Source organism: Haliotis rufescens, unplaced genomic scaffold, assembly GCF_023055435.1.
Source record: "Haliotis rufescens isolate VD_foot unplaced genomic scaffold, xgHalRufe1.0.p SCAF_14, whole genome shotgun sequence".
Lineage (NCBI taxonomy): Eukaryota > Metazoa > Mollusca > Gastropoda > Lepetellida > Haliotidae > Haliotis > Haliotis rufescens.
In genome coordinates this window covers 36,558,772-36,572,708 of record NW_025963824.1, presented here as the reverse complement: position 1 = coordinate 36,572,708, position 13,937 = coordinate 36,558,772, and the positions used below count along the sequence as shown (strand labels likewise).

The 13,937-nt window shown below is 43.1% G+C and overlaps 1 protein-coding gene across 1 annotated transcript in view; it reads left to right on the top strand.

Annotated features, from left to right (window-relative positions):
• Window positions 1–4,375: 4,375 nt before the first annotated feature.
• Window positions 4,376–13,937, top strand: part of LOC124113185 (aminopeptidase N-like) — a 47,895-nt gene continuing 38,333 nt past the window's right edge. Inside the window, exons 1-2 of the mRNA XM_046473459.2 lie at window positions 4,376–4,952; window positions 9,152–9,683. Of these exons, the coding sequence (XP_046329415.2) occupies window positions 4,721–4,952; window positions 9,152–9,683 (764 nt within the window). The 5' untranslated portion in view covers window positions 4,376–4,720. The remainder of the gene's footprint in view (window positions 4,953–9,151; window positions 9,684–13,937) is intronic.

Below are 13,937 nucleotides of genomic sequence, written 5' to 3'. Positions count from 1 at the left end.
GTCAACCGAGACCCCGTCGTTGCGATGGACTTAGTGTTGGTCCGAAATTCAAATTCATTTTCTTTTTTATGTGTTCTAACAGTTGTACAGCGTACTAACAACAATGCCCTGGAATGACATTCGTTGAAGATATTCGTTTTAAAGGATCTTGAGCGTTGGTGCCGGCATGTTTGCACACACAACAGCAGGAACGTGTATGCATAGAAATGTCAACAATGCCCATATTTGGGCATATATTAATATTTATGCACAACCAGATTTACAAGCGGTTTCAGTTTGGCCTGTTAACGACAGAAAGTTGTTATATATTTACACATAAATACATATTTGAATTGGGTTATAAATAAAATACCACACTTATTTACGTTAGATTCAATTTTTACGAAACTCGTGAACCCTGCATTGTATCTGACCGAGCGAGTGTGAGTTTCGTAAATTTGGTATCTAACGAGAATGTGTGGAGTATTCTCTATGTTCCTACTTACGTGAGGTGTTTAAAGAGGAAAAGGGTACTGCATACTGGGTAAGTTTAAGATTGGACCACTGAAGGCAACACTGAAGGGGTTCTATGAGAGACACTGAATTACATGTAGAGATCGACCTAGTTGGAAGGCGTTTAAGAATTGACTTTCACTTCGTGTGAGTTCATTGGAGTATGAGCCTTCATAGAGGGCCAAACTATACTGAACCGCAAAAGAAACGTCACCCCAAGTAACACTGCATGAAAAGTTGTCATTTAAATATCTGGGTAATTTTTGTCACAAATTCTAAAATTTAACATTACCTTGTCCAGAAAATGAAATTTGATGATAAAAAACAAAGCAGATGACAATAAAACCGGTCGCCCGAACGCATGGCAACGGCCATGGTAACACGATGCACGTGAGGTCCGTGCAAACTGAAATGCACATGCGTTCCCCCATTTTTTTGCCCTATAAACATCCACCCAAATCGGATAGCATTCATTCGTTATAATTGCTACCACATGCCAAGATTGACAAGAAATCAGCAACACCAAGCCCTTGGACGATTGCAAACTGGACAAACCGCCCGGCAAGTAGCCAATGCATTTCAAGTCCACGTAAGGACCATATACAGGCTCCAGCAACGGTACCAGACCACCAACACTACAGATGACCGACCACGTATTGGAAGACCAAGACCCGACGTCAGGATCGTCAGATTGTGTAACAGCATTTTCAAGAACGCATTTTTACTGCTGCGGAAATTGCTCGACAGACCATGGGGACGCACCAGCGACACACTCGTGTGGACTCCGTGCGTCGACGACTGACGAGCAGACACTTCCACTGTCACAGGCAACACCGAGGTCCCATTCTAACACCACGTCATCGCCGGAACCGTCTTCAGTGGGCAACATAGCACCAGCATTGGCTCCACCAGCAGTGGAGAAGAGTCCTCTTCTCAGACGAGAGCTGTTACTGTATCTCAACAATAGAGAGAGAGTCTGGCGACATCGTGGGGAACGTTATTCGGATCTTGTGTTGTTGACAGAGACTCGTGGGGTGGTCCGAGCATCATGGTCTGGGACGGAATTGGTCTTGCACAGAGGGTCGGCCCTGTGGTCTTCCAGAACATCGGTCCAGGGAGAGGCAATGCTGTCACAGCAGCTCGGTACATTGATCAAGTCTTGAGACCATACGCCATACCTCATTTGGCACGTCGCCGTAACCACGAGTTTCAGCATGATAACGCCCGTGCTCACACTGCGAGACCAACAAGAGACTTCCTCCAGCAGAATGACATCAGAACCATGCAGTGGCCTGCCCTCAGTCCCGGTTTAATTCCCATTGAGCACCTGTGGGACGAGATTGAACGACGGCTGATGACGTCAGACCAAGGCCGACAACTGCAGCTGAACTGCGTCAGGCGTTCTTCAGAGTGTGGGCTCAAGTGCCTTTGGCCTTCATCAACCGCCTCATCCATTCCACGTATCGACCTTGCACGACAGTCATCAATGCACATGGCTACACACGAGATACTGACTTGTGATGCCATTTTCTCGGAGTCTAGTGTTGTGTTTCACTTTAACTCGAACATTTGACACTTTTATTTCAACCTTTGCCAAGTTTCATCTTTTTAATATATCTCAAAGTATGTTTACAGTTTTTGGACAAATAACTTTTCTCATATATCTATCCATGGTGACGTTTCTTTTGCGGTTCTCTATATATGAACGCGGACCTTCCTCACTATAGAACGGTTCATGGGCACTTACACGGTACAGCGCGTGGTTTGGGTGTAACTTTAGATTAGATCACTTAAATTCCACTCGCACTAGAGAGAGCAGATGAGCTGTTTTTGCATGCACACATGTAACATTATATGTCCGTCTGAACAACAGCAGGCTGTGCGGGAAAAAGAAGTCGTCATGTTTAACACATATGTCTTTTGACCCAGCAATACCCTGTTGTTGGAAGCTGTGTACATAGCTATGCATTCTTGCTACCCGCTTATACCTGGCCAAGGATGCCGCTCCTCTACCTGCTTATACCTGGTCAAGGATGCCGCTCCTCTACCCGTTTATACCTGGTCAAGGATGCCACTCCTCTACCCGCTTATACCTGGTCAAGGATGCCACTCCTCTACCCGCTTATACCTGGTCAAGGATGCCACTCCTCTACCCGCTTATACCTGGTCAAGGATGCCACTCCTCTACCCGCTTATACCTGGTCAAGGATGCCGCTCCTCTACCCGCTTATACCTGGTCAAGGATGCCACTCCTCTACCCGCTTATACCTGGTCAAGGATGCCGCTCCACTACCAAGTTATACCTGGTCAAGGATGCCACTCCTCTACCTGCTTATACCTGGTCAAGGATGCCACTCCTCTACCCGCTTATACCTGGTCAAGGATGCCGCTCCTCTACCCGCTTATACCTGGTCAAGGATGCAACTCCTCTACCCGCTTATACCTGGTCAAGGATGCCACTCCTCTACACACTTATACCTGGCCAAGGATGCCACTCCTCTACCCGCTTATACCTGGCCAAGGATGCCACCCCACTACCCGCTTATACCTGGTCAAGGATGCCACTCCACTACCCGCTTATACCTGGTCAAGGATGCCACTGCTCTACCCGCTTATACCTGGTCAAGGATGCCACTGCTCTACCCGCTTATACCTGGTCAAGGATGCCACTCCTCTACCCGCTTATACCTGGTCAAGGATGCCGCTGCTCTACCCGCTTATACCTGGTCAAGGATGCCACTGCTCTACCCGCTTATACCTGGTCAAGGATGCCACTGCTCTACCCGCTTATACCTGTCAAGGATGCCACTGCTCTACCAGCTTATACCTGTCAAGGATGCCACTCCTCTACCCGCTTATACCTGGCCAAGGATGCCACTGCTCTACCAGCTTATACCTGGTCAAGGATGCCACTCCTCTACCCGCTTATACCTGGCCAAGGATGCCTCTCCTCTACACACTTATACCTGGCCAAGGATGCCACTCCTCTACCCGCTTATACCTGGTCAAGGATGCCACTCCTCTACCCGCTTATACCTGGTCAAGGATGCCACTCCTCTACCCGCTTATACCTGGTCAAGGATGCCGCTCCACTACCAAGTTATACCTGGTCAAGGATGCCACTCCTCTACCCGCTTATACCTGGCCAAGGATGCCACTGCTCTACCAGCTTATACCTGGTCAAGGATGCCGCTCCACTACCAAGTTATACCTGGTCAAGGATGCCACTCCTCTACCCGCTTATACCTGGCCAAGGATGCCACTCCTCTACCCGCTTATACCTGGTCAAGGATGCCACCCCACTACCCGCTTATACCTGGCCAAGGATGCCACTCCACTACCCGCTTATACCTGGTCAAGGATGCCACCCCACTACCCGCTTATACCTGGTCAAGGATGCCACCCCACTACCCGCTTATACCTGGTCAAGGATGCCACCCCACTACCCGCCGTACCGAAGTGATGCAGGTCCCAGACGTTCACTCCTTTAGCGAAACACATGATCACGAATATGATGCTGACAAACCAGAAAATATAATCAGCGAACCGGGATTCAAACCTACTACTTTCTGTCATCCCTAAGGGATGGAACTCTGCACATAAAGAATGGCGAACACGTAGACGACTGGGCCACCTGTGTCCCCGATGAGGTATTCATCAACTCATAAACAAGAGCTGTGACAGCTGAAGGATTTCAACAGTGCGCTATATCCGAATTCGCCGCACAGATCTGTATACATGTACAGTCAAAACCACAAAGAAGAAGGCAGAAAAATAAAATGTATTGCCACAGAGTTGTAACTGCTGGGCCTGTTTGGCATGACGTAAATGCAGTGGTGCGTGTGTGAGATATTTTGTATTGATGGCTGAATGATAGTCGCAGTGTGCGGGCTGAGGAGATGGGTCCAACGATCCACACATCTGTAATAAAATAGATAATATTATGTTTAAACGAAACAACTTGTTTACCGTAGATGTATCATGTGTTAATGCTGCAGAGTACTGTGGTGTAAAGTTTGACTGCAAGTCACGCGTGCTCTCTGGAGGCGGAGATGGGGTGACGAGAAACGCGATGGGAGAACCAGCTAAAGCTTTGCTATTCCATCTGTGAAGCTGCTCGCTTCATCGCTGGTACTTGTCGAGGGAGGAAACCGGAACCGCTTAAAACAAACATCGACAGCAAATATACAGTCACCCAGTATACTGTATGCTATAGTTGTGACGGAGGATGGACGGACGACCAGGGGACGCGTCAAAGGAGAGGACAAGAGGCTTCTATCTGAGTGTCCCCTGTGCCTGTGCTTTGATACTGCTGGCGGTGATACTGGCTGCTCTGGTGGGCATTATAGTGTTCATGGCAGGACCACGTCATGTTGTGTGTCAGTGCCACATGCCTAATACGTCACTTCCGGTCAGGGAGATAAGGGTCAGAGAGGAATTCCAGGGAGTTACTAATTCAAGTAAGTATACCATTAAGTTAATAGAATTATGAAATTAGTGTTCGTTTTGAGACGATGGTGTTTGCAATTGAATATGACGTCGACATTGATTGTTGTGTAAAGAAGAGTCGTGTCTGAACTTCTATAAACCAATGATACGTATTTCATTAATATCTGTATAGGGAAAAATATAATGCATTTATCGATAAAATATCAACAGTTGTCAATTAGACAGTGTACGTGTCATTTCCTCCGTAGGGATTCCGCGTTAGAATTTGACCCCATCAACCTATGCTGCTTGTAATGGTTCGGGGGACTGGGCTCGGAGACTGCGTGTCATCGTACCCCGCCGACGATGTGGATTGTTGTTCATGCTGTCAACCACTGGTTGTCTGGTCGAGGGCAGGTTACATGTAGTAATATCTCAATTTGATTCGTTTAAAGTTGGCTCTGGCCATGAACGCATGTGTGTCGTAATCGGACAAATACCGGAGCCTACGTGACCGATTAAGCATCTATCCATTGATTTTCTCACCCTGAATTCTAAAGATGAAAAATTATTCTACCGTTGCTGATTACGTAACTAGTCGATGTCAACATGGAAGCAATATGATGATAACTGGGAAATGTCTTTTTTCTATACATTCTCTTCTAAACCCCGAGTTTCTGTCTCGAACTTTATGTACAATGCAACCAATATCGTTAAAGCTATCCGAGGTTTAATACAAAAAACAAACAAACAAACAAACAAACCTTGTCACATTATTGATTTCCGTAGTTGACCACGAGACACCTGTGTCATCGCATGTGTCCCTGGACCACGTTTTGTTTGTTTGTTTGTTGTTTAACCGCATAGCAATATTACAGCTACGTAAGTATCCGTCACTTTACAAAGCGCTCAGCAAAACATGTGATGCAAGACGCCTTCGCTGTTGCGCCGCGAAGCCATTCGTGACCAACTCGTGTAATACCGGGGCAAGCCGAATAGCGACTCTGCCCCTCTGGTGGCCACTGGGTTCCGTCTAAGCGCAAATCGGCACAGTAAAAAGAATGGCCAACTAGTTGCGTAATGATTCACGTATGTTATCACCATGTCATATATATTCCAGATGCTATTCTAACACATCGGGACTAACGGTGTTTATACAGTATGACTGAACACATTTAACTGTATCTAGGGTATGATTTTAGATGCAAGACATTTGTAAAATCATTTTTTTTTCCTGTGGGATTCTTTGACTGAAGTACCTGATGTCATACGCGCATTCTGACTGGTTTGTCGTATTTTCGCACATAACATTCGTCGATAGCGTGACGAGTCTTCTTGCAGGTTACGGAAAGGGGCGAGTGGTGACGAATGCCGCGAAGCGTGTAAAAAGACTGTCCAGAGAAAACTTAAAAGAATGAGATGGAATAAAAGAATGACAAAAATACATGAAATGTCGGGTAAGAAAATTATGGACGGTTAAGCGCCACTGGGGAAAGTTTATATCTTCGGAAGAATGCCAGGTTGTGGTAGGTTCCAAAAACCGAGTTTTCATTTGGAGGAAGGACCGACAATGAAATCTACAGTCTTCATCCCGTGTGCCCACCCTCGTCAGTGTGACTCATGTCGGCACACCCTCGTCAATGTGACTCATGTGGGCCCACCCTCGTCAATGTGACTCATGTCGGCACAGTCTACGGATTTCAATATGAAAGAGAATATTTGGTTAACAATTAAGGTCCTCAAACCCGGGCCGAAACTATCAGTAACCCCTCTGAACTTTTCACGGCTATGAATGACATTTTGAACCATATTGGTTTTGAATATATTCGACAATAGTATTCAACAATTCGCGCTGGGATTCTTGAAGTCATTGGTATGAAGGGCCATCTGACCAATTTTAAGCTGGGTCATTAAAAATGTGTCTAATTTCTATTCTTCAAGGTGTGAAAGTTTTGTAAACAAACGGACACCATATTGGAAGTGACGAATACTGTCCACGGACTTCCTATGACGGCGGTCTGTAAATAATAGAATCTGAACCAGGTAATCCAGTGATTGACATCATGAGCATCTGGGAGCATGCATGATACAAAAAAATATTGTTACACAAACAAGTCGGATGCGTAAAGACTCCTTGTTGTTCTACACCAGGTTATCAGGGGGTGATGTGAAGACATCGTATCCTATGCTCTTCAGCACAGTCGGGACGGTAGGGTAGCATTGTGGGCTAAGCGCTGGCTCATGACACCAAAGACATGGGTTCGGTTCCCCACACAGGATAGAGCAAGGTATAGAGCTGTTGCACACATATATACACGTGCATGCACGTCGCAATGTAAGTTTTACGTGACATTAAATCCTATTTCACCTCACCGTCACAGTGGAAATCAGTACATAAACAATTCTGAAACACTGCCCGGTTATGCAATACCATACACAGATGGATGACTGACAGCCACAATTATACGTTCAGTGTCAACAACAACTTACAGCCTTTTAAATCAATCTTAGAACAAGATTTATCTTCCAGGATTTGACAGGGAAAATCAGGAATGTTTGCTCCGCAAAGAAACGGAAATATACTCTCTGATGAGCATGGGTCATGGAAATAATTCTTTCTGCAATTAGATAGTTATAATTAATCGGGCCAATTAGCTTTTCCTATCCGTGTATAAACTTGCTGACATCGTTATGTACACAAGGTTGAAGAAATAACATAAACACTTGTAATCCTATATATATATATAGATACGTGCCCCAGCCTGACTGCCCCTGTGCGCCTCTCCTGTCTGTTCTCGTGGTGTCTGTGATGCGGGGAAACGTGAGACTGGGGGAACGTACTCCAGAATGTATGAAGCTGCCTCATTATTTTGGTCTTTTCATATTTGTTGTTTTTTTTGTGTGTGTTTTTAACGCCGCACTCAGCAATATTCAAGCTATATGACGACGGTCTGTAAATAATCGAGTCGGGACAAATCGAGTGATTGATATTATGAGCATCGATCCACGCAATTGGGATAGATGCATCAACCAAGTCAGCGATCGATTACGTTAGTCATAGTGGCCTCTGACGATAAGTATGGGTTGCTGAAGATCCATTCTAACCCGGATCTTCATGGATCTGGATTTTTCATAACTCAAGCGTACAGACTACACAAAGGCGTTTTATAGATGCTTTGTTGGTATTCACCGACTCCCGTGTATACCACACATGTGACAGGCCGTGGTACATCAAGACGAGAACTCGGTTTACGCGATTAGTTTTGAGTTGTGGCAAGAACACCATGTAGAAAATATGACGGTTACCTGTAAATATTTGAGTCTTGGCCAGACAGTACTGAGACTGATATTATGAGCAACGATTCACGCCTTTGGGGTACGTTGACATTAACTACCACCAGTAAAGGCTTAAGGGAACCAATTCCAACCCGGAATCCAAACGATGGTGTATTAACGTAATGGTGGATATTAAATCATTTTTAAAAGTTTCTTAACGAGCAGGTCAGAAAGTAGGCTAGTTACAGCGGATACGGGCGAGATATGTACACCTGTGCTAAAGGCTATCAGAGAAGTTCTGATATCTCAAGCACGAAGACGTATCTCACTCACTGCGTGTTAGGTGCTCCCTGTGCATGGACAAGTTCAGAGAATGGTGGAGAAAGAAAACATTCTCCACAGAATACTGTAAGGGACATTCTCGCGATCTCGCGTTCTTCACCTTTACAACCTTGAACCTTGCTCTTAAACAAGCCACATATGCCCAATCTTCATGTTTCCTGTATACAGGACCTTTTGCCATAATTCAAGACGGAGAGAATGAGATCTCTCAATCTGGACCTCGCGAAAATTATATAAGGAGACTAGATATGTTTTTCAACTACGGCAGCAAAACTAGATTTTTTCATTAAACCTTTTAAAATATAAACGTAAATATTGTTTTACAAGAAACACCTTGAAATCTTAGTAGCAGACAATTAACAGAATGGGGCAAAAATCGAAGATTATACGCCCCCCCCCCCCCCCCCCCCCCCCCACACACACACACACACACACCTTCACCAAACGGTCGGCTCCCAGCTGATGTCCTTTTCAAATGTCTGCATTTTCCTTCCACGTATAGAATTTTTCTCAATTACCTGCTGTATTCAGGTTCAACCCTGTAATCCAAGTCAATACATTATGCCCTCCCGTGTTGAGTCAGCTTCATACATTTTGCATTTATTTGTTTAAGGCAAAGATTACCTAACGACTTCCACGATGACATCAATGATGTCATTGTCGGCCTCAACCCCACAGACGTCACCAACGTCAACCTCCTCCTCTGCTGCGCCTACAACCACGACAACGACAACACAGCCGGCGCCTGTAAACAAAACCCTCCCTGGTCAAGTGGTACCTTATCACTACAACATACAACTGTTTATGGACATCTACCAAAATAAATCAGCATTATTCAAACTCCACGGTAACGTATCCATCTTCCTTGACGTCAAAGAACCGACGTGGAATATAACGCTTAATGTCAAAGAGCTAACTATTGATAGACAGTCTCTGTCACTAAAACCATTAAGAGCCAATCAGTCCGCGCCAAGAATTGTACAGACAATATCTGACAAAGAGAGGGAGTTTTATATCCTTCTGTTAAACATGGAGTTGACAGTTGGCGAGAAATACCAGCTGTCGATTGGTTACGAGGACCAACTGACGTCATCACCATACGGGATAGCTTACAACGCCTATAAGGACGAGAACGGACGGATACAGTGAGTACATGTACCGGTCGATCATTCTTAATGTGTTGGGGCGGTCTGGTAGCCTAGTGGTGAAAGCGTTCGCTCGTCACGCCGAAGACCCGGGTTCGATTCCCGACATGGGTACAATGTGTGAAGCCCATTTCTGGTGTCCCCCGTCGTGATATTGCTAGAATATTGCTAAAAGCGGCGTAAAACCATAATCACTCACACCCATTCTTAATGTCCATTGGGTTTGATTGCTGTTCCACTACACACTCAGGAATATTCCAGCTACATGTATACAGTAAACTACGGTTATAACGAACACGCTTATAACGAACTGACGGATATAACGAACTTACTTTTGGGTCCCGACTACTTGCTGTAGTCATGCTGTATATGTACTTATAACGAACTACGGTTATAACGAACTAAAATTAGTAGTCCCTTTGAGTTCGTTATAACCGTAGTTTACTGTATATATAATCGAGTATGGACACACAACATTGGAACGATGACACGCAATCATCGAAGTCACAACAGCTGACCAACCAATCCACATTTCGCCTCTTACAACTGGTTAATGTGGACAATGTAGTTCAAACGGTGCAATTGGTAAAGTAGCAAATATGTTTAACTGTAACTACCCTCCAACAAAAGAAACGCACAGGTAGTAACAACATTTTCAAAAGTATATTTCGTAGGTGAAAATTATTCCGTATTGCAATACTACATAAAAAGTAAGGTCTTTGGTTTTTTTTACTGACACATTATCACAAAACGGTTGTATTTTCTTTAACAAATTATATATACTGAGGGGCAAAATAAACCATACCTCTCAGTTCAATTTAACATATGTTAGATTTTCAGTTCACGATATCTTAAGTTTTGAACACACAATACCATTCAGAAAGAGGTCAAACGTAACAAATGTTATATTTGGGATAACACTTTCCGGACGGGACTCGACCCAAAAAGGTACGAGAATCTGTAATTTACTAAGAAAGTGTTATTCTAAATTTAACATCTGGTACAATAGCTTAAGTTAGCGATATTATATCCAAACATTGAACTGTATTTCTGCTTAGTTAGCACTCGAATATTTCTACATAGTTATATTTCTTGGAATAGAATTGTATCTAAAGCTTGTAAAAAAACGCATAATACTCGACAGCGGATGGGTATCATAGAGATCGGATCTTTTTTCAGCTTAAATTTACATTTCAAACATGGTAAGGATCGTATATTTCAAATTTATTTCTTATCCCCATCTTTATTTACCATTCTTTTCCCACCCAGCCACACATTACGTATCACAAACTGAATCATAAATTAATCATGGTTAATTAGACATATAGAAAACTTCGTTTATAACGAACACGCTTATGACGAACTTACCGATATAACGAACTCAATTTTTAGTTCCCGACATTTCTTGTTTTTAAGCTGTATATTTGCTTATAACGAACTGCGGTTATTACGACTAAAATTAGTGGTCCCTTTGAGTTCGCTATAACCGTAGTTTACTGTAATCAAATTTAACAACTGTTCTTTCAGTTTTCAATTACATAAAAAACAAACTCGGTATACTTTTGTTTGCCCCTTTGTTTTTATAACCGTAGTTTACTGTAATCAAATTTAACAACTGTTCTTTCAGTTTTCAATTACATAAAAAACAAACTCGGTATACTTTTGTTTGCCCCTTTGTTTTGATGCGCAAGTCACGGATTTCCTGTACGCGTCTATGACGTGTGGAGTTCACAAATCAGTCAGTTAATGAAATGGATTTTGACAATCACCAAGCCAAGATTTAATATGTAATGCGATAAATAACGTTGTTGGCCGACTTAGAACTTATGTGGTCAATGCTAAAGCCGACCTTACAGTGCTAGCCCACTGAGATACAATACCACAGTTTTAAGTAGATGCCAAACTCAGATACAGTATAATGGCTCCAAGCCGACCGGTCTTTCTTGTATCCCCTTATGCCGAGCAGCAGGCATGGTAACAACGAGTATCATCTTTGCCTACGTCCCCTATAAATAGTGGACCTCTCCTAAAGATGGCAGTGACAATCTTGACCTCATGCCGTTAAAATGGTACACCACTTAGACTGCTCTTTTGAAAATACTGATAGTTCAAAGGCATATCTATGTTCAATTTTCGGTCTATTTATTCCATGTATTACAAGGAGTAAATAAGCCTATAAGTATGATTTTTAAGATAGCAATCATAAATAGATATCTTGAAAAGTAATTTGGAACTTCTCAAGAATATTCAAAACTTCTGACGTTTGACGAGTCCATCTGTGAAAGTGGTGAGGGGAGAGGTTGTAGCCAAGGACTATAGACACAGCCGGGTCGTGGAGGGGAATGTAGACAGATGCTATCTGGGGCCATTACCGCTGTCACAACCAGTGTTTCAATGTGAGAGTATATGATAAATGAAGGAAATGTTGGTAAAGAGACAAAACACGTGTTTATTGTAAGAAAATACTTTAAAATAGTAAGTATTTGTCCAAGTACACCATATATAACCAGAAAATGTTCAGCTCTGAGACAAGATAGAAGGATGACACACTACAGGAAGCACGGGAGGGACATAATGCCCTTCTGTGTGCATCAAGACAATGGATGCCTAAGACTGACAGGGAGGAGTATGTTGGACATCAGTGGGAGAATGGGTAGAACATTATTCTTTGCAAAGATTAAACGATTGATAATTAGTGAACATTTTGTTCTATTTTGTTCATTTCTATAAAATAAAACATTGTTTATTAGTCTGAAGATTGAGTAGTCAAACAGCTTCTTAGTGACTTACACAAGGTTCTGACCTCGTACTCCTAGGCTAATCCTCTCTAATAATTCCTGAGTTTATTTTCTAACTTGCATCTATATGGGTCGGACAGGTTTCTCCCTTGTTCATTTCATATATTTAATCTTAACTAATAGTTTCTCTTAAATCACCTTGGCTGTTCTGTGACAACCCTAGCTCTATACACCTCCCCGAGATTTCGTATTCCTTCCCGTACTCTGCACCCTGTCAGTTAACTCAGAAAACCAATTACTTAAATATAATTGGTCGCCACATGCGCTCCCGTATGATAGACTTTGGGTGCATTTACATTACGTGGTTGGTACACATTAATACCTTTACATACATTCATATCATATTCAATTTGGGGGCACGGGTGGCGCCGCGATTCGCTGTGCAGAGTTGCGTCCCTTGGGCACGCCAGAAACCTATGATTGTGGGTTCGAATCCCTGTTCGCCCCAATTATGTTTCTAGGTTTGTCAGCACCATACCCGTGCTCGCGGGTTTCACCGAAGTGGTAAACGTCTGAGACCTGCATGACTTCGGGCTTTCCTCCCACATTAAGCTGACACGCCGCGATATAACTGGAATACTGTTAAAAGCGGCGTTAAACCCAACTCACTCACTCACTCACTCACTCATATTCAATTTAACACTTTCCATATTACACATATAATTCATGGACAATAAATGACTTTTAAATTATCTTAATGTTATATATTTATAACCGAGAGTACGACTCCTGGGTACAGTTTGTTGTTAGAGTGTGATGTAGATATTTTGTAGTCAGTGGCAATATACAATTATTTGAATGTTATTTCAACAATTGTCAGGAAAATGTCCTGTAGAAATGTTTATCATTTCTTTACTCCACTAAATTTACATTAGAAGTGCCATATGATGACATGCGGTACACGCCTACACAGCCACGTGGCCAAAGCAGAGATCTCCGTCAGACTCATATTTCACCCCTCCGCCTGGTAGGCATGGGCTAGGCCTACAATTTTCTCCCATGGGAGAAATATTCGGGCCTTTAAAGTCTTTTTTAAACACACAAGCGTTTCTACGTATATGTTGTTTCTTCTAGGCATTCTTGAAATCAAGTTATATACCCGAAGAATGGTGTAAGAGTAATTGTGCCCATTTAAAAAGAGCAACTCGCTTGGTGCAAATTCTTGTGGGGCGATAGCCATCTTAAGCGGTCTCAGTGGACGCATCACACACATAGTCTGAATACAACGCGCAACCAGTTCGTTGAATCATCAATCATTGCGCTCTCAAAACCTTCGCAACATGTAAAATATACATTTGTTATCCACATGTTAATGTCATTTAAACTTCGAACACAAAATCTGTAAGGTGCTTTTATACTTAATATATATATTTCAATAGCGCGTGATAAGGTGTGGAGACTAGATTTTTGTTATACATTATTGACGCATGGAATTCAAGGTCAATTTCTTACATTG